The sequence below is a fragment of the Mixophyes fleayi genome, chromosome 1 (assembly GCF_038048845.1).
Source record: "Mixophyes fleayi isolate aMixFle1 chromosome 1, aMixFle1.hap1, whole genome shotgun sequence".
NCBI classification, from domain to species: Eukaryota; Metazoa; Chordata; class Amphibia; order Anura; family Limnodynastidae; genus Mixophyes; species Mixophyes fleayi.
This window is the reverse complement of record NC_134402.1, coordinates 342706110-342728377: the sequence shown is the minus strand read 5'-3', so window position 1 is coordinate 342728377 and position 22268 is coordinate 342706110. Positions and strand designations below refer to the sequence as shown.

The following is a 22268-nucleotide window of genomic DNA, read 5'->3' as shown; positions in this document are numbered from 1 at the left end:
TTTAGTGTAATATACATTTTTTATTGGTTAAACAATGATTGATAATAAAACAATGATAATATCAAAATCGACTATATCAACTATATGCAGTGAACACTCACAGGGATTTTAGTCAATGAAGTGACAGTAATACTGTGAGAAAGAGTTGACTGTAAAAGGGAGTAAGATGCTGGGTTATTCTACTAAGTGACAATTATTGCTTGCATTGGTAGCCAATGGAAAGTATGAGGCACTCTGCATTAGTCCATTCAAGGAGATTTTAAAACAAATCTTTTAAATGCTTCAATTAGAAATACATCATTTATACAATTAATACATACTAACCTCCAACAAAACACACAAAAAATAAGACCTGTATATCCAATCTTTTTTTTTTTATAAAGAGATAAACACCCAACTTGAAATATATCACGAGTGTTGTATCAGAGATGTGCTTTGAACCCAAACAAAGCTTGGAAGCAACTCGCCAATAACACAAAAAAAACGAGTTATAACAAATAGTATCATCCAAAGTGGACTATTGGTTTGCCAGCAGCAAAATTATGCCAAAAAGTTAAACAACAAAACGAAAATAAATTTATTAAACTTCATGTCTTTTAATGCGATATTGTAATATACATTAGATATTGGGCAATAGCAGCAGTCATGGTGCCTGCTCTCCACAGTGTTCTGCATGCAGAAAGCCTTAAAAACTAAAACAGATATTAAGGAAATCTTCACGTTTATTGTCTTTTGTTGTTCAAAGTATTATAGAAAATGCAAGTAGACAAACATCTTCCAATGTATACATTGCTGCTAATGAGACAAGTTTTATAATGCATCAAAGTCACTGACTAGGAAAATGTTCTGTCAACAGTTTAGGGTTAGAATAATTCATCATCTATTGAGGAACATACAAACATTGTACAAAAAAACAGACAAAACTGGATAATGGGTACAACAAACATATTGAAAGCAAGGGCTTCCACACAGTTGTGGCTCGAGCGTTAAGTAAATAACATTCCAGCCTGGTCAGAAAAAGGTATAGAATTGCTGGTTGCCTATAATTATGCTAGCATGGCTGCCAGAGGAGACCTCAGTGACTTTGTAAGAGTGGCGAGTTTTGGGGCTTATTTGGCAGGAGCTTCAGTGACCAATACAGCTCATCTTACGGATATATCATGAGCAACTCTGTTTAAAACGATGTCAGCATGGAACTCTGAAGGAAGAACATTACAAGCAAAGAGCAACAGCAAGCATCGACTTAATCAGTGGGTCAAGTAGCCAGTTTACTAAAGATAAGAAATCCACAGAGCAGTATACTACAGTCAAGATGCAAAGAGCACAGGCAAGGTACTGCCAAGCAGTAGAGGGAGTTGATCTGGTGAGAGAAATTGTCCTTTGCCATGCTCTTAAAAAAAAAAAAAAAAAAGCACAGACACTAAATCTAAAGTATGCAACAGTCATGGGTGCATGCTTCTAACGGTGAAGTGTTCTGCTTGTTCCAATGTTGTGAGGTGCATTTTCCTGAAATGGTGTGGGTGCAAGGCCAATGTTAATCACCACTTAATGGTACCGAGTTCTCATCTTTATCCTATGTTACATTACTTTACTTATAGGAGGGGTAGAAGTATTTATAGGATATTCTAGAACAATGCATAAAACAGCATTTCCACCACAATCAACCATGTTTCAGTTTCAATTGAGTAACTTTCTTTATGGAAGAATGTTGTTGCATCTCTTCTGCACAATTCCGGGCATTGGTAAACTGCCACGGTGCACAAGGTGGCGAAACACTCTATTAAGCGACTTTATATTGATGAATCTTTTTTGTCCGTGATCTGTAAGCAAAATTAGAAACTAGAGAAAGGAATTTCCTTATGCTCACCGCAAAAGCGTAGATTTGGTCAAATAAAGAAACCAATATAAGAACTTCTATCGGGAACATGCAGACCTAGTAATGAAAACCTTTATGTTTCAAAAGAAGGACAGACACTCAATTATACAATGGACTTAGCTTGCAGCAACAAAATGGTGAAAAGGAGATTTTAAATGGAAAAAACAATATTTACACCACAGAAACTCATTAAAATCTAATAATAGGTCACTTAGTGTAGATGAGAACGATATTCAAATTATATACACTGAAAGACTTTCAATTTCCAGTCACAATGCAATTCATTGTAATCAGGAATTGATTAAATAACAACCTTGGCTAAGTAATTATGATCCAGCATGGTAAGCTTTTCTCTTGATCTGATTTCAGTGGTCTTTTCACTCAGTCTTCTGTAATGCAGAGTGAGGGTGCGGGTACAGGACAAGGCTTTTGTAGCCATTTGCAAATCAACACCCTGCCACATGCAGCAGCTGCTCTCAAATAATATTGCAGTTTTACAACTTGAACATGACAATTTCCGACACTGATCATAACAAATGGACAGAAGACAAATCGGGCATAGCCAGGTTATTAGCGGTGGCATCACCCTACACATCAAAGGAGTACCAACAGCGATAGATTTCATGGGTGACAACTTTCCTGCGCAAAACATGGAGCAGCCTATTTAACAAGGATCGTGGTGTTACATGTACAATGCATCCTGAGATGGCGATAACAGAGGAAAATTAATTAAAAATGAAAAAAGTACTTTATTATTTGAATAATGCAATTTTTCATGAGGAATCTTTTTTTTTTATTATATATATTATTAATCTATTTTTAACTATTTTATTTATTTTTAATCGGGCAGAACAGAAAGTCCAAGTCTGAGCTTTCAATTCCACTACGTACCCGTGAACTGGCTAGCCGGGTCACAAATGGGCAATATCCCCCGATATTGGATCTGCGGAGCCTTAAGTTAACCCTTGCTGCTCCAGACCATAATCGCCAATGCAGCGAGATTTCATTGACTGAAGACAGCTCACCTGCCAAAGCAGAAGGGAGGGGACTTATCAAAAAGAAATACTATATTTGTTTATTTATTTTGAAACTCTTTATTTATTACAAGAGGAAACAGCATAAAAAATACAAGCCACTAATAAGACAGAAGATTATAAGTCAACAAGATGTCTCCTCTTATTTTAGTTTTACTAATGGAGGGGGAGAAGAGAAAAGATCCGGGATGGAGGGAAGGGAGAGGCACGTATAACGCCATAACTATCACTGAAGAAAAATATGAGTAGCATGTCCAAAGATTAATGACCTACGTAATTAAAAAACAAAAAAAACAAACGTCAACACAAACGGGTCTCTTACCCATGGTGCACGACACCCAGCCTGGAGGATCCAGAGGCGGCCCAGAATCTACGTGCCATTAGAGGGTGGGTAAGCAGCTACGGCTTTCATGTAGATATCACGGGGCCCAAACCTTGTCAAAGTTGTATGATTTATCGTGAAGGTAGCATGTAATACTCTCCATGCTTGCGATATGCCAGATGTAATTCTGTAAAGCCTGCATGGAGGGAGGGTTAGGGTCTTTCCAATATACTATATTTATTTTAATAATTTTATTACTGGTTGGGGGTAATGCAGCAGCCACCCTAAGCGGTGATGCTATAGTGACAAAAATGTAAAGTGACATATAGCACCTTTCAATCAATCATATAACTTTGTCATCTCCAATCTAAGGCCATGGCGAGATATTTTTTTCACCAACACAGTGATAAGGTGGTCTTGCAACTCATTTTTCACTCTGTAGAGTGAAAAACCATGGAAATACATGATTTTATGGAGCACTGGGATAGCTGAATTTATTCTGAAATAAATACATACAGTTACACTTAGTGAGTAAAGAGGACTACACAGAGTCACATCCCATGTTAGAACGGAGAGCATGGTTTGAATTCAATTGGTTCTGCCCACAAAGGTTCTGTTAGTTGGAGTGTCTAGATTAACCTCCGAGTTCAACCATTTTTGGCCCTTAGGACTGTATGGCTCTCCTAACATTTTCCTCATCCACACTAATGTCCAATGCAAGGTGTTGTGTAATCAGGACCGGATTAAGGGGATGGAGGCCCCTGGGCTAAGGGGGCCTTCATTCCCCCGTGAGGGCCCCCCCCATAATCTGAGCCGCCCCTTCCCCCGTGATTCGAGCTGCTCCCCCGTTGATCAGAGCCGCCGCCAAGCGACTTACCTCCTTCCCCAGCGTGCTATACGCTCTTTACTGAGGAGATCTCGTGAGAGTGAGAGTCATGCACCCCCGACCGATCAATAATGCTGTTGAGCACTTTCAAGGGCCCCCTGGATGCCCGAGGCCCCTGGGCTGTAGCCCAGTTAGCCCTAGCGTTAATCCGGCCCTGTGTGTAATACATGTACGCACTATACAAATAAGGATAACAAATAACTCTAACACACAAATATTATTATCTGCAAAACCCCTTCTATGATCAGTTGACAAATTAGGAAATAGAGAGGGAGGCCAAGAGATTTTAGCTCAGCTTGTCCTTTCTGCTTACAGAATATAATCACTTATGGTAATTTATAAACTATGCTCAAAATAATAAATCTGCAACAAAATCAAAGCAACCCATCATCCTTAATCTACCTACTGAAAGTTAGACAAAAAAAAGAAAACAAAATATATGATTGGCTGCTATATTTTTTTGGTTCGTTTTAAAATGTTGCACTTTTGAACAATGTTAGTAAATAATGTGTCTTTCCATTTAAGATCTGTTGCAAGACGTCAGTAAACTAGTGCCTATACTTTCCTTATCCTCCGATTTAAGTACATCCATTTCCTACACAGTGGAAGCAGCCACTTTGTCTGCTGAAGCAATATTCATGAACATACACCCTATTAATTTAATAGGATCTAGTGACATCACTGTGGTATGATGCACTTGCTGCATTTACAATTAAAAAAATTGCAAAAGTTACAAGAAAAACTTGTGTACTTCAAGGCTATAAGAGCTTGTACACAAGTGCTTTCCCTAAAAAGTAAACGTTGGATGGAATATAGACATCACACAACAGGATATGCTGCATCGAGTGCTCACTCTGAATGCTCGTGTATATGGTTAGTAACTCAGTTAACCTAATTTGCACCGCAGATGAACTGCTTTCACCAATTAGGAGCAAACATACTACAAGCACCATTTTGTAAGAGCCACTAGTAATATTAGGGTTTGTTTTATTTATAAAACAGTCAAATATAAATGATACACAGATAAAATGCAATTAAAACAAATCAAAATAAACACATCTGACAAACACATGGACTTAAAAGAGACCTAAAATTATTAAAATAATGAAAGGTACATCCTGGATGCATACTTAACATAATAAGAAACATGCAGACACCCTCTCAAACAAGTGCTAAGCATCTTTTGGGGCATACATTAAGTCACCCGACTACATTCCAACTAACACATCACTTTCTCAATCTTTTTTAAAAGACAATAAATTAGAGTTAATCTTTTCAGTTATATATTATAGGGATAGCAAGTGACAAAATATTCCATGACCATATAAAGTCCACGCTGAGAGGCTTTATAAAGGCCATCAAACTGCCTCACTGGCCTTGCATCTGACAGTCAACCTGAACACTTACTGTCCCCTTATGTGACTTTTGGTTACAGAACATCAGATAGGGCTGTTGTGATAGAGCCATGCAGTAGCACAGAACACAATTGCACAATCATTTGTGTAGCCCAGCTTAATAATCAGATATGCAAATTAAGGTCACAAATGCAAATGAAGGTCACAGCTATCTACCAAAATATGATCGTTCCTGAAGAAGAAAAAATTATTATGGCTCCATTTTAAACAAAGAGTTCATGTGCAGCTGTCTGTGGGTAGTTTATCACAGAGGGTAGATAGCAAACTAAGACAATACTGCTATCACAGCCACATGTCCCTGCTGTGTTATTTCCTCCCCCATTACAACATAATACTGGCAATTTAGCTTACCACATCACAAATGCATTGTTCTAGCATGGTCCTATTTTTAACAGTTTCAAGCAAGTTGGTCAGTACAAAATATAGCTTATATATATTTTAAATAGCATAATATATCCTATTGGAACATTTTGGATGGACAAAATAGTCTTTTTATGTGAGAATCAAATGTTGCAGATGTACTCGTGTTCATATTAATATGTAATGTTTAAAATAAAAAAATGTACCATATAAACTATTTACTAGCTGTATTTATTATTATTATACGATACAATCATAGGTGTTGATTGCCCATAGAAAAAATGTATCTATTTTAAATTGTACAAAAAAAAAGTAAAACGGTATTATTACAGAACAGTTTATTTCGGAAATATTTTATTTTTAAGAATATTCGAATCTATATAATTTTCCTATCATGCAGCAAAGATGATGGTTTGTAAACAAGTGGGGGAAGAACGGATCCATAATGCACTGGGGCAACTGTATAGGATTGTTGCTATTAGTGACATATATTTACAGGATGGCAGGTCTCTAACAGGAGACATATATATATATATATATATATATATATATATATATATATATATATATATATACCGTGGAGGGAGAGCAAGGCTGTAATAACAACACATAACACCCGGGGGACGAGGTTGCTGCTGTGATCCAGAAGACATACCTTCTATCCGGGACATGGGGTAAATGCTGTTCCGGAGACGTGAGTTGGTGTAGAAGCCTACAGCACACTTCCCTGATGCGCACAGAACCGCCCATCTGCCCCGGCCACAGCCAATCACCACACAGCCAGCTCTGCAGAACACCAATTACGGCACGGCTTCCATCCCAGCACAGTATAAGAGAGGAGCTGCCATTAGCTGCTGCAGCAGCTTTGGTGGAGCAGGTGTCCGTGAGGTGATGGGCTCAGTTGTGGTCTGCGCGAGAAATTGAGTTTATGGACCACTAATTATTATATGTGCTTTACGTTTGCATGCAGGTGACCCATCTGATACATGATGTGTCAGTAAAGTCAACAATAACCCTCAAAAAAGCTATATAAATTCTAGTAAGAACAAAGGATCTTTTGCAGCGTTACTGTGTTATTTTTTCTCACACTTGTTATCTGCATTATGGTTCCAGTCTTTCCCTTAATTGATAAGTTAAAGTTGATATTTTAAGTAACCTCCTCTCTAAAAAAAAAAAAAAAAAAAAAAAAAGACCACTACACCTAGGAATTGTGGGTAAAAATATGAAAGCAGTCTTCCTCTCCCATCACAGTATATATGTGTCTCCTGTTATATTATTATTATAATTTATATGGTGCCATACGGTTTCTGCAGCGCCATACAAACAGTACACCAAATGGTACCCCTATACAGAGTAAATAGAGTATAGCCAAGACAGGGAGTACAGCTTAGGGCCCAAACAAATTCATTAGGGGAGTGGGTGGACAAAATTTCTAGGCAGCAGCTGCTCATGAGATGTGAGAGTTGGTGTGGGGAGAGACCTCTCTGTGTAATTAAGGATGCACAGCGGGCCCCTTTGTAGACAGCATGTCTGCCTCCACTCCCAAGATGTCAGGGCCCCACAGCTGTCTCCATTTGCTTCATTCGCAGCCATCCAGGTGCTTGGCTCCCGGACAGAGAGCTGCAACAAGGCAGAGAGGCTCCCTGCAGCATCTCTGACGTTGTGTAATTAATAACGTTGCAGTCCTGTCAATAGAGAGGAACCGAAAGGAGACAGCAAGAAGATGCAGAGAGGTAAGTAAACTACTGCATGGGTTCGATGGAACCAGGCATGGGGTTGACTGTAGAGAATCGGGCGAGGGGAGGCAAATGTAGGAAGGGGGCCCTGCCTGTTACATTTGTACTGGACCCCGCAATTTATGGTGGCAGGTCAAGGAGGGAGTTACCCAAGTGGTGACTGGAGAGGCGGTTGCAGATAATCCACTCAAGTAGTTTGGTGGCAAAGGGGAGAAGTGAAGTTTTTAAAAATGGGGGAGATAAGGGCGTGTTTGAAGTAAGAGGGGACAATGCCAATGGAGAGTGGCTGAAGAGGTGTGCAGGTGGGAGCAGGCAGTAGTGGTAAGAGAGCAAAGGAGGTGAGAAGGGATGGGATCCAGTTGGCAAGTAGATGGGGGAGAAGAAAGAATGAGAGAGTGGACTTCATCACCCGATGTGGGGCGGAAAGAGAACCAGAGTTGGTTGTTGGAGGAAGGTGGAGTGATGACGGTGGCTGGAGTGTGAGATGAGGAGGAGATGTCTAGTGTGATAGCCTCAATTTTAGAGGAGAAAAGAAGGCAAAGTCGGAGGGAGAAAGGGGGAGTTAAGAGGCAGCAGAAATTAGAGGACTGAGAAGTGATGTGGGACTTAAAGAAAGATTGTTTGGCAAGGGAGAGGGCGGAACTGTAGGAGGAGAGGGTAAACAAAGTGAAATCGTCTAGGGTGCGAGATTTCCTCCAGAGGCGTTCAGCAGCGCAAGTGCACTTCTGAAGGAAAACACACAAGTACCAGCGCTGGTAACGGGTACACACACCACCCACAGACGATCCATGAGGTAAAATATAACAATTTATTAATAAAAACAAATGAATGCATGAGAATTACTGGCCAGTGTGGAAAAATACATATATAGAAATATAGATACTGCAGTATATGGGTGGCAAATACAATCTGGAAAACTCCAATGCATATGGCAACAGAAAAACAATGTATAATATATGGTAAATGTGCCACAAATCAGAGAAAACTTCTATGTGACTAATGCACTCTCAAATGGATCCAATTAACTCAGGATTCGGAATGAATGATATAACGGTGTGGCCACACCAAATAGAACAAATCAATAGTTCCTCAATTGTATTGAAAATCACCATTCCAACGTGATAAAATAAATGTTCCTCAGAAACCGGTATAAGAATCAAAAATTACTGTCAATCCACAGCTGAACTCCGCTTAAGAATGTCTATCCCACTCACAACATTCAGCGATTGTGTAATACAGACCTGGTTCTAAGATTCAGTCCCATAATGCGGTCTGAAGGTACGTGGGTTGCTGATTAATCAGTGAACTCCAATATGTTCAACACTGAACACTGAATACGATCCGTAGCTCTGGAAGGAGATGCTGATAGTAGCTTTCTCTCAAAGCCGTAACACAGCTGAGGGAAGCGCCTGTGAAATGGACCAAACGGCTAAAGTATTCTTGATTCCCGCTATTAGGTCTTGCTTGTAGAAATAAACTGCAGTGCACTCCCACTCGATGGGGTGTCAGATGGCACAGTGAGATCTCCTAACCTGACGCGTTTCTTCACCTGTAGGTGATTTCATCAGAGGTAATGAACTGCTGCAATAGGGTCTCCTCTTATATATCCTTAGCAAATAAAATGATCCGTGAAGGTAGTTTTTTATTGGTTGATATTTATGTGTTTATTTTTTTTGCTCACTTCCCATAGAGCTGCAAAGAAAAATTAACCATCCCCATCATCTGTGCAATGTGTCTCCGCTAAATTGTACTTTTACTACTTTGCCGACTTGGGGGCATATTGGTATATTTCTGATTGGAAAATATGCTATATTTAAATAAATAAAGCATTTTTTCTATTATCATGCACTGCTATCATCAGTAGCACGATGGTATCTCTTGATAAAAAGGGAGAAGCCCTATCTCCGGGAAAACACCCAGCCATAGATTTTCTTCCTTTAACAATTAAATCTATATATCTGATCTGGCATGTCAAGATGTTTGCCAATAGGCTTGTACAGATTATTGCACTGTTTTTGTATATCGCATATGGGGTAGATTCAATTAGCCACATTGTTCTTCAGTACAACGCGTCTTGCGCATTATTACCGTTACTACAGTAATTTTGCCGCAGATTTTTGCTCACAGCCCACAGAGCTACAAGCAAAAATCAGCAGAGAAATTACCGTAGTAACGGTAATAATGCGCAGCTATTACCGCAGTGTTCTAAAATGCAACGTGGCTAATTGAATCTAACCCATAAACTGTTTGTTAGTTCTCCACATGGTCTGGCATGTGTTTTTGCTTAATTTTGTGGGGTCCTGCACTCACTTGTTCATGGCCAACCTAAGAAATCTTATCAGATGGGGGCCCTCTTTTATGTTACAGGTTTGCACTTGCTAACCTAGGGTGCAGAGTCACCTTGATTTACCAGCAGGGATTGTCACATTGAAGTATTAGACTTTGCCTTGGGATGCCTACAGGTCACTGAAAGGAGCTGAGAAGGAATTAGGACAAAGGCAGGAATAATATTACACCAGGTTTGCAGGGATATAGTTAGACACAGGCTATGGTTCAGGGCACAGTATTTCAAGTAGGTCAAGAATCAAGCTGATATTAGGGTAATTTGCAATATAGTGTGTATTCAATGCCAGGCTGAGTTGGTAAGAGGAAGTCAGGAACTAATACAGTAGCTGCGGACTAGATAACTAATACTCAGAATAAACAGATTTAAATAGAGAAAACTTGCGATGTCACCAGGTGTGTGTCTGAATGGCATGCACAAAGGAAGCAAAAAGCTGCTCACATGCAGGAAATTGTGTGTTTGAACAGGCATGTGCTGGAATAATGGCTGCATATAAAGCTTTGATAGAGGTGTTGGTACAAATAAAGCTGTATGTTTAAATAAAAGCACTTTTACAATACATTGAAGGGCATTGCACCTGCATCTGTTAGAATAAGGGTTCTTAATGTTTTAATTTGCAACCCATATTATATTTGAATCGGCTCCATGATCAAGTTTTCAATTCATCATCATCATCATCATTCATTTATAAGGTGCCACAAATCTCCACAGTGCCAGATAGTCAGAAAAAGAAATTGTACAAAATACAAACCATGCATAAACTACATACAAGGTTGATGAAGGAGGTACAGACGTGAGACAAATGGTAAGGAGGGCCCTGCTTGTGAGGCAGTAGGAGCTAGTGAGTAGAGATTGGGGCTATAGCTGTTAGTACACCAAGAGGGCATAGTATAAAGTGGGGGTAGGCTATAGTGTGGAGGTGGGATTTGAGAGAGCACTTGAAAGATTAATGGTTGGGGGAGAACCTGGTCCATCTAGGTAGGGAGTTCCATAAGTGGGGAGCAGCACAGGAGACGTCGTGGGAATGAGAGGTAACTATGTACTTATTTTACTTTATTACTGTTTTATTTATTATTGCGTTTTATTTGTGTAGTACTGACGACCTGAGCCGGCCACACATGCTGTTTAGATACCTCCCCTGCAGACAGAGAACAGCATCTCCCAGCATGCAGTGGGGAGGAGGAGCTTGTGAAGAAGCAGTTGGAAACCGTCAGTTAGAGATTCTAGGGGGCAGCAGTTGGAAGAAGAGAAGGAGCATGAAGGAGAGGAAAGGAAACAGTATTGAACAAGGGCTACAGCGGTGATGAGAGAGACAGTCAGCAGTCAGACAGTCAGCACAGTATAGACAGAGAAGAGAGCCATAACAGGTTTCTTATATGATTGGACTAAGCCATGTTATTAGTCAGGTAGGGAGGCCTGAATAGTGTATTATGCCCTTTTGCTGGACTGAGATATAACAATAAGGGTGAAGTGCAGGGACAGTCAGCTATGGGAAAAAGAGACTGAGTTTAAACTGTGAGAAACTGCCCTAACTTTGGCTTTATCTGCTATCTGTGAGAAACCCATATAGCTGCAATGTGCCACTGTGGAATACAGGGAGCTGTGACATTGCTCAGTGCTATTTGCTGCTTCATTGTTTTTAGACCTTTTTGTCAGATGTTGCTATAGTATACTGAAGTAAAATTGCAAGAATTTCATAAGTGTCAAAGGCTTTTATTGACAATTACATCAAGTTTATGCAAAGAGTCAATATTTGCAGTGTTGACCCTTCCTTTTTAAGACTTGTGCAATTCGCCCTGGCATGCTGTCAATCAACTTCAGGGCCACATTCTGACTGATGGCCGCCCATTCTTGCCTAATCAATGCGTGGAGTTTGTCAGAATTTGTGGGTTTTTGTTTGTTTGCTTGAGGATTGACCACAAATTCTCAATGGAATTAAGGTCTAGGGGGTTTCCTGGCCATGGACCCAAAATTTCGATGTTTTGATCCCAGAGCCACTTAGTTATCACTTTTGCCTTATGGCAAGGTCCTCCATCATGCCGAAAAGGCATTGTTCGTCACCAAACTGTTCTTGGATGGTTGGGAGAAGATGCTCTTGGAGAATGTGTTTTCGTACCATTATTTATTCATGGCTGTGTTCTTAAGCAAAATTGTGAGTGAGCCCACTCCCTTGGCTAAGAAGCAGCCCCACACATGAGTGGTCTAAGGATGCTTTACTGTTGGCATGACACAGGACTGAGGGTAGCGCTCACCTTTCCTTTTCCGGACAAGCATTTTTCCAGATGCCCCAAACAATCTGAAAGGGGATTCATCAGAGAAAATGACTTTATCCCAGTCCTCAGCAGTCCAATGCCTGTACCTATTGCAGAATATCAGTCTGTCCCTGATGCCTTTCCTGGAGAGAAGTGGCTTCTTTGCTGGCCTTCTTGAAACCAGGTCATCCTCCAAAAGTCTTCACCTCATTGTGCATGCAGATACACTCACATCTGCCTGCTGCCATTCCTGAGCAAGCTCTGCAATGGTGGTGCCCCGATCCCGCAGCTGAATCAACTTTAGGAGACGGTCCTGGCTCTTGCTGGACGATCTTGGGCACCCTGAAGCCTTCTTCACAACTATTGAACCTCTTTCCTTGATGATCCGATAAATGGTTGATTTAAGTGCAATCTTACTAGCAGCAATATCTTTGCCTGTGAAGCCTTTTTTGTGTAAAGCAATGATGACTGCACATGTTTCCTTGCAGATAACCATGGTTAACAGAGAAAAAACAATAATTTCAAGCACCACCCTCCTTATAAAGCTTCCATTCAGTTTTACTAACAATCAACATGACAGAGTGATCTCCAGCCTTGTCCTCGTCAACACTCTCAACTGTGTTAACGAATCATTGACCTGATGCCAGCTGGTCCTTTTGTGGCAGGGCTGAAATGCAGTGTAAATGTCTTTTTTAGGGATAAAGTTCATTGTCATGACAAAGAGGGACTTTGAAATTAATTGCAATTCATCTGATCAATTTTCATGACACTCTGAAGTATATGCAAATTGCCATAATAAAAACTGAGGCAGCAGACCTTGTGAAAAATATCTATGTCATTCTCAAAACTTTTGGCCATGACTGTATAGTGTCGGAAAAGGGTACACAGTTCATAGCAACCTTTTGGAAGGCCTTCTGTAAAGCCTTGGGAACCGAGCTTTTGTTCTCGTCAGTATATCATCCACAGCCTAATGGCCAGACTGAACGGAATAATCAGTTTATCCGGTGCTATATCTTCCAATTTCACAATAGCCCATGGGCAGAGTTTGCTTACAATAATTCCCCCATTCAGCATCCAAGACATCTCCTTTCTTTTGTACTACTTGCCTTCTCCCTCGAGTCTTCTCATTTTCTCCTTTCTCAACATCTGAGGCAGATGATATATGAAATACTGTGACTAGGTTGAAGAAAGTTGGAGGTAAAGTTCAAAACTCATTATCTAGAGCCTAGACCAAGGCAAAAACAGCAGCAGATCATCATCGCACGGAGTTCCAAGTAAAGGTGGGAGACAGTTTGGCTATCCATTAAAAATCTTTCACTTCGACAGTTATCCAGAAAATTCGGTCCTAGATACATTGGCCCTTATACCATAGTCAAGAAGATGAATCCAGTGGCATATAAATTGGACTTACCTCTGTCCATGAGAATTCCCAGAGTCTTTCATATCTCGTTGCTGAAACCTCAATTCCAGTCCAGAACCTTTCATAGGAAACTTACTCGTAAGCCTTCTCCTGTTAGCATTGACGCTTAATTTGAGGTAGAAAATATTCTGGATTCACTCTGAAAACCAGCTTCAATATCTTGTCCACTGGAAGGGTTACGGCCCAGAAGACAGGTCATCGGTACCATCAAAGGATCTTTATGCTGAGAGGTTAAGGAAGATATTCCATAAGAATAATTCATTTAAGCCATCCTGTAGAGGGTTCAGTGACCCCTCCTAAAGGGAGGGGCGGAGGGTATGTTATGTTTTTGCTGCTGTGTGTTTTGTTTTTTTTCTCTGTCTCAGAGATTCATTCCAGATTTGCTGAATATCAGAGTTGTATGTCTGTTGCTGAGCAACCTCACCCTGCTTCCTGGGCTGCTACCGAGGATTCCACATTGCAGCTGCTAGACCAGGGGTCAGCAACCTTTTTCTATCAGTGCGCCGGCAAAAATGTCTTCAAGCCCAGGTGTGCTAGTAGTGTGTGTGTGTGTGTGTGTGTGTGTATATATATATATATATATATATATATATATATATATATATATATATTGATATATATATACAGTCAAGTCCATAAATATTGGGACATCGACACAATTATCATATTTTGGGTTCTATACACCACCACAATGGATTTGAAATGAAACTAACAAGATGTGCTTTAACAGCAGACTTTCAGCTTTAATTTGAGGGAATTTACATCCAAATTAGGTGAACGGTGTAGGAATTACAACGGTTTCTATATGTGCCTCCCACTTTTTAAGGGACCAAAAGTAATGGGACAATCGACTCAAAAGCTAGTTCATGGACATGTGTGGGCTATTCCCTCGTTATTTCATCATCACTTAAGCAGGTAAAAGGTCTGGAGTTGATTCTAGGTGTGACATTTGCATTTGGAATCTGTTGCTGTCGACTCTCAATATGAGATCCAAAGAGCTGTCACTATCAGGGAAGCAAGCCATCATTAGGCTGAAAAATCAAAACAAACCCATCAGACAGATAGCAAAAACATTAGGTGTGGCCAAATCAACTGTTTGGAACATTCTTAAAAAGAAAGAACGCACCGGAATGCTCAGCAACACCAAAAGACCCGGAAAACCACAGAAAACAACTGTGGTGGATGACAGAAGAATTTTTTCCCTGGTGAAGAAAAACCCCTTCACAACAGTTGGCCAAATCAAGAACACTCTCCAGGAGGTAGGTGTATATGTGTCAAAGTCAACAATCAAGAGAAGACTTCACAAGAGTGAATATAGAGGGTTCACCACAAGATGTAAACCATTTGTGAGCCACAAAAACAGGAACACCAGATTACAGTTTGCCAAATAACATCTAAAAAAACCATTACAGTTCTGGAACAACATCCTATGGACAGATGAGACAAAGATCAACCTGTAACAGAGTGATGGGAAGAGAAGAGTATGGAGAAGGGAAGGAACTGCTCATGATCCAAAACATACCACTTCATCAGTGAAGCATGGTGGTGGTAGTGTCATGCCGTGGGCATGTATTGCTGCCAATGGAACTGGTTCCATTGTATTCAATGATGATGTGACTGCTGACAAAAGCAGCAGGATGAATTCTGAAGTGTTTTGGGCAATATTATCTGCTCATATTCAGTCAAATGCTTCAGAACTCATTGGACGGCGCTTCACAGTGCAGATGGACAATGACCCAAAGCATACTGCAAAAGCAACCGAAGAGTTTTTTTAAGGCTAACAAGTGGAATGTTATGCAATGGCCAAGTCAATTACCTGACCTGAATCCGATTGAGCATGCATTTCACTTGTTGAAGACAAAACTGAAGGGAAAATGCCCCAAGAACAAGCAGGAACTGAAGACATTTGCAGTAGAGGCCTGGCAGAGCATCACCAAGGAAGAAACCCAGCATCTGGTGATGTCTATGCGTTCCAGACTTCAGGCTGTAATTGACTGTAAAGCATTTGCAACAAAGTATTAAAAAGTAAAAGTTTGATGTAGGATTGTTTAGTTTGTCCCATTACTTTTAGTCCCTTAAATGCACATATAGAAACCGTTGTAATTCCTTCACTGTTCACCTGATTTGGATGTAAATACCCTCAAATTAAAGCTGAAAGTCTGCAGTTAAAGCACATCTTGTTAGTTTGATTTTAAATCCATTGTGGTGGTGTATAGAGCCCAAAATATGAGAATTGTGTCGATGTCCCAATATTTATGGACTTGACTGTATGTGTTTCGAAGTGTTCTGTATACGGTGGTAAGCCATAATGCCAATTCTTCTACTGCTTTGATTGTAGAACTATAAAATTCCATCCACTTACATTTTCCATACCGCCTCTACTAAATTTCCACTTCGACCACTGCGTGTGTGTATAAATATATATATTTAATTACTTCTTATTGTATCACGCTAATATCATGATAATATTAATAGTACTGGGACCAACAAATAAATGTTCATGTTATGCCATACAATAGTGCCCCCAGTTCATATTTTGCCACAGTAATGCCCTCAGTTCATATTATTCGACAGTAATACTCCCAATTAATTTTATGCCACATAAATCACTACAATCCATGTTATGTCACATAGTTGTGCCCCCAATCCGTATTATGTCACATAGTTGTACCCCCAATTTAAAGTATACCACACAGTTGACCCCAGTTTAAAATATGCCACACAGGGGGCGTGGTTTGGACGCCATCGGCAGCGGACGCGTGACTAGAAGGCTCCGAGGAAACCGTGCCAAAACCCCTTTTATATCGGGACTCATGTGACCCAAAACTCTTCCTAGAGCTCCCCTCTGCATGCCTATATACAAGGGTGCCAACTGTATACCCGGAGCGTGACCAGCGAGGCAGTAACTGTCGGCGGGAGGTGAGAGGCCTGTTGCACATCAGACCCTGCTGTGTTACATGGCGCCCGGCCGCGGTCCTGTCCTTCCCCTACAGTGAATAACAGAGCAGCACTAACCTGCTGGCATCAGCCACATCCCGGCAGTGTGATCGGCCAAGTCTGGGGGTCGGGGAGAGCTGCGGGGACTGAGTCAGCAGCGGAGACACAGGGGAAGCTGAGGAGGAGGGAGACGAGTAACTGTGTGCAGCAGTGAATGCACAGGAGGATATCTGTCTGCTCCACTGCCATCAGGGCTGCTGGCTGGCCGGCTGAGGTACTGTGCCCGTGTTTCCCCACAAATGACAGGCACTAGCAGGCTGGAGAGGCTTCCTGTAACTACAACACTAACACTTTATTGCCGTTTACAATCCATTCCAGTTTCTATTTAGACGGAGGCAAATATAAGATTACACTGCCACCTGGTGGCTGCTTAAAATAAAGAAAGGGAAAAAAAAAAAAAAAAAAGGAAGAATTTAACTCTTGATTGTAATAATCTATTGGAGTCTATTCATTTAGTGAAGTACACTTCTCTGTTACATCACGCAGCTGGTCTGCTCAGCACCTAGTAGCTCTACAAGACAAGGTGTTAAGTCCTGACTCCATCTGTAAGTGGCCGCTTCCACAAGTCTTTTACACCTTTGAACTATGCCTAAGTTGTCTATGCCTATGGCGTGATCACAAGGAGTCCCTCTACCCATGTCGCCCTAAATATTAATCCCTGACCCAACCATCTCCAATGTCAACCGACCAGAGCTAACGCTACCTTATCAACATATCACTAATCGTACTACGTGCTCCTGTGTAACAGGTGTTTTGGATAGCTTTCTATCTTATTTTCAGCTCCTCTTGATTGACGCCGGAATGGCTCCGAAAAAAAATACGAAAAGTGCCACGTCTGCTTCTCCAGTTCAATTCTTCAAACCACAGGTTACCACTCCGGATGCAGGTACCCCTAAGAGGCTGGAGACACCCAAGACCAAGGCCTCCTCCGCCACACCAGCTACTCAGATGGCTACCCATCAGATGGTCTCCACTGACAACTCGGATCCTGACGGTCCTATCACGATCAAGGCCATGCAGAACATGTTCTCCATGTTTAAATCTGAAATATTATCAGAAATGAGATCGTCGATCAGGGAGATACAGCGGGAGGTAGCGGAGTTAGGCGGTCGTACTGGCCAAATTGAAGATATACTGGAAGAGCTGACGGCCTCGCATAATAATCTAATAACGGAGAATGCAACCTTGAAAGCAGAAGTGAGCACATTTCGGGACAAATTTGCGGATATGGAGGATAGATCCAGAAGGAATAACATCAAGATACGGGGTATTCCAGATTCAGTTACCCCAGCTGAGCTACTCCCCTATGTAACGGATCTTTTCCGCAAACTATTGCCTGGAGCGACTGAACAGGACTTGATGATTGACCGCATACATAGGCTTCCTAGACCAAGATCAGTGTCGGAGGACCTACCTAAAGATACACTTATGAGAATCCACTTCTTCCAAACTAAAGAACGTATACTGAGAGCGGCTAGATCAGAGGATAACGCTGAATCCCTCCAGAATCTTCAGATATTTCAAGACTTTTCTATGGCTACGATATCTAAACGGAGATCCTTTCAAGCAATCACCAAAGCACTAAGAGACCAAGACATCATATACAGATGGGGATTTCCTGTCAAGTTAATCATCAGGAGGAATAACTCTACCCACGTTATTGCATCAGTTGAGGAAGGTATAACGTTACTGAAAACCTGGAGTGTCCCTGTTCAGGACGTTGCATCCGCTCCTAGGTCCCGTGTGAGACAAGACTGGTCAAATTGAGTATTGTAGTGGGCTTGAATGGCCCTGATATTTTTCCATCTGATTAAATACTTATGGAAGTCCTATATCACCACGGTCTTTGAGACACGGATCCAGCGGCTATTCAAACTAGTTCTAAAGTTTCCGGGGGGCGACCCACCAGTGGTTGTCTGGAGTCCTCTGAGCACCCACGTTCAAAAGTATCTTGTTGTTTTCATTAACTTGTTATAACCAGGTGTGCCTTTTATCTGGTCACGTTACTTACTGCAGGTGCTGGAGGTCGCAGGAAGATGCCATGTTTCACCTCCGGATGCAAAAGAGTCGGACACTTATTTATCTATAGGATACGTTTAACGGTTAAGGTACTATTATTGTATTGTGTTAATGTTTTACGGTCATGTTGTTATGAGATATGTGGAATTTGATCTTTATATCTTTGCAACCTAGTTATATTCTCTCTGATATGGTTGAATTTTAGATTCTTTAAGTATGCAGGGATTTGTTGGGGTGACAGGGATGAGGTGAGCCAAAATTGGCCTGACCCGCCCCAAGTTACTTATTTTGCTGGTTTTGCTTCCCTACCAGCAAATACTCTAACCCAATGTTTTGGGTTATTTCAGTTTTTTCCCCCTTTTTTTTCCCTATGTTTCCCGTTCCCACCGTTATTTCCCCCTCAATTGGGAACACCCCATTACATACTAAGGTTGTCACATCTAATACTCTTGTTTTGGGTACCGATGTCTCACATGAGGCCCATTCTTCCTACTCTAATATACAATGTTACAGGACACCCCGCTTTAAGAATGTCCACAGGGCAATAGATTACTTAAAGTATAATATGATAGACACACTTATTATTCTAAATGGTTAAATTTCTTACGCAAAATGTTAGAGGTTTGAATTCTCCAAATAAAAGGAGACTAGCCCTAACTTCATTTCACAAGCTGCATGCCGACATAGTATCCCTGCAGGAAACACATTTTAGGGCCGCAGCTCCCCCCATTTTTCGAGATAACCATTATCCGACTTGTTTCACGGCAAACGGCCCATTAAAACGTAATGGAGTAGCCTTGCTATTTAGCAGTAGAGTTACTTATGTGAATAAGACTACCATAGCAGATAAAGCGGGTAGATACTTGATCCTAGTCGGTCTATTAGAAAACAAACCAGTGACCCTGGTTTCACTTTACGCTCCAAACTCACGCCAGATTCCTTTTTTAAGAAGAGTCTTCCGGGAAATAGAGAAACACAAAGAGGGTAAATTGATCGTCATGGGAGACTTTAATATTGTGGCAGACCCTAGGCTAGATAGGTCCTCCCCATCTCCATCTTCTCCTTATAATTCTACTCTTCCCGCTATACCAGGACCCTCATTAGCTTTTTCTAAGCTGTTAGCAGAGTTCGACCTGTATGATGTCTGGAGAATCTCGGAACCGAGTGGCAGGGACTACACGTATTTTTCCTCTGCCCATAATTCCTACTCCCGTATAGACCTTATCTTAACTGATAAGTGGACACTACAGGCCACTAAACAAATTAAAATTCTACCAATATCTTGGTCTGACCATGCCCCAGTGTTATGGACGTGGCATAGGGAGCGACCGTACGAAGCTCCTAGGCCCTGGCGCATGCCAACATATCTATTGACACTTCTGGAAGCTAAATTAGACCTCAAGAACGCTCTCCACCAATACTGTCAAAATAATGCCCCGGAGGACACTAATATTTTTAATTTTTGGTGTGCTCTGAAAGCAGTTTTGAGAGGAGTGGCGATTCAGACAGGTGCCCGGTTAAAAAGAGCTAATGCACACCGCCAAACTGAGCTAGAATTAAAATTACAAACCCTAGAATCCCAAAATAAGGAGCGCCCTTGTACTGAACTAAAGAATGAACTGACACAGGTCCGAGGTCAACTCCAGAAACTGTTGATGGCCAAAACACAACAAGCTTTGACTAAACTTAGGCAAAAATTCTATGTTGCAGGGAACAGAGCGGGGAAGCTTTTGGCTAGAAAGTGTAGGGGTCAAAGAGCCAAACATAGAATTAAACATCTAGTGAACGAAAGTGGACAAAAAGTATCTAACCCTAAAAGTATAGCTAATATGTTTGCTCAGTACTATGCTAAACTATATAATTTGAAAGAGGATAGCTTATTGCATCAACCGTCTCCGGCAGACATAGATGGCTTCTTAAGTAGTCTACATATCCCCAAAGTAGATCCAGAGACCGCAGAATCCCTATCTGCCCCCTGGTCACAAGCTGAAATACAAACAATTATTAAAAACCTACCAAGAGACAAAGCCCCTGGCCCTGACGGTTATATCAATGGCTTTTATGTTATGTTCCAGGAAGATCTCCTCCCAATACTAGAGCAACTATTTAACGCAGGAACATCACATGGGTCATTTCCCTCTGAAATGTTAGAATCTCGAATCGTCGCTATACCCAAGCCGGGGAAGGACCCAGCATCGTGTCTCAATTATAGGCCAATCGCCCTTCTGAATTCTGATATCAAAATATATGCTAAACTGATAGCAAATAGACTTAACGGACTTCTCCCGAATTTAATCCATCCAGACCAGGTGGGATTTGTTCAGGGGCGGCAGGCCTCGGATAATACGAGAAGAGTGCTTAATATTATAGAATGGTTCTCAGAGGCCCGGTCTGAGCTGTTAGTCCTCTCCCTTGATGCCGAGAAGGCATTTGATAGACTACATTGGGGCTACATGGAGGGGGTCCTTCTCCGGTTTGGATTCCATGGCGACTTCTTGAGGGCTATTTTGGCCTTATATTCCCACCCATCGGCTAGAGTGTTTAGTAACGGATTCCTGTCGGATAGATTCACGATCACAAACGGAACTCGACAGGGTTGTCCCTTATCCCCGTTGATATTTGTCTTGGCAATGGAACCTCTTGCCATATCCATTAGATCCTCACATCTGTTTCCTGGTGCCACTGTTAAAAATACCTTGCATAAAATATGTCTATTTGCCGATGATGTTTTGCTTTTTGTAACTGACCCGGGGACTTCGCTGCCGACCCTTCATAATATTTTAGACACATATAGCCGAGCTTCATATTATAAGCTAAACTCCACTAAATCAGAAGCCCTTCCAATAAATATTCCCCATGAGAAGGTGCAACTCCTTAAAACATCTTTTCATTACTCATGGAAGATGTCGGCACTGAAATATTTGGGTATTCAAATCACTTCCTCACTGGAAAATACGATTAATCTTAATTTTTCATCTCTAACCCTCCAACTTTCAACTTTAAGTAAATCCTGGGTCTGCAGCGAGGTCTCCTGGTTGGGAAGGATCGCAGCCTTCAAGATGATGTTGCTCCCAAAAATGATGTATTTATTCCGTACTATTCCTGTTTGTATCCCCAAATCTTTATTGGATAAACTGCATTCAGTTATGATATTATATGTCTGGAAACACAAACCCCCACGAATAGCCAGTTCTCGGATGTATTTGCCTAAACAACAGGGAGGTTTGGCGTTGCCAGACTTGTACAGATACCATGCGGCTTGCTTACTTTCTCAGCTTCGTGACTGGTCCCTCCCGATGCACCAAAAACCATGGGTAGACCTGGAGAAAGCTCTTAACCCGCATTTCCCATTGGCAGATTTGATCTGGGTTCCAAAAAATTGGCGCCCTGTAAATGCCCAATTACCAAAGACAACTAGGGACTCCCTGTTGGTGTGGGACAAAATGTTAAAGGCCAATTCTATGACTCTGGTCCAGACCAAAAATATCTCCTTAGCTGCAGTGGCTAAATTAATTCCTAATTTAAATCTCAGCCTATGGGTATCAAACGGAATAACCTCATTCTCTCAATTACTAGACGATCAGAGTTTACTATCTTTTACACAAAT

At 41.3% G+C, this 22268-nt stretch overlaps 1 protein-coding gene across 4 annotated transcripts in view; it reads right to left on the bottom strand.

Annotated features, from left to right (window-relative positions):
• Positions 1 to 22268, bottom strand: part of TANGO2 (transport and golgi organization 2 homolog) — a 156817-nt gene that overhangs the window by 75755 nt on the left and 58794 nt on the right. The window contains exons 1-2 of one of the 4 annotated variants that reach the window (XM_075216786.1): positions 6549 to 6626; positions 2768 to 2901 (exon numbers count right to left, since the gene is read on the bottom strand). The exons of 1 other annotated variant lie outside the window; for it this stretch is intronic. Coding sequence is in view for 1 of the 3 variants with exons in the window: in XM_075216768.1 (XP_075072869.1) it covers positions 6549 to 6643 (95 nt within the window). In the remaining 2 variants the exon portion in view is untranslated. Of the gene's footprint in view, positions 1 to 2767; positions 2902 to 6548; positions 6657 to 22268 lie in introns of those variants that run through there. 2 more of the 4 variants (XM_075216768.1, XM_075216778.1) reach the window with 2 other exon arrangements.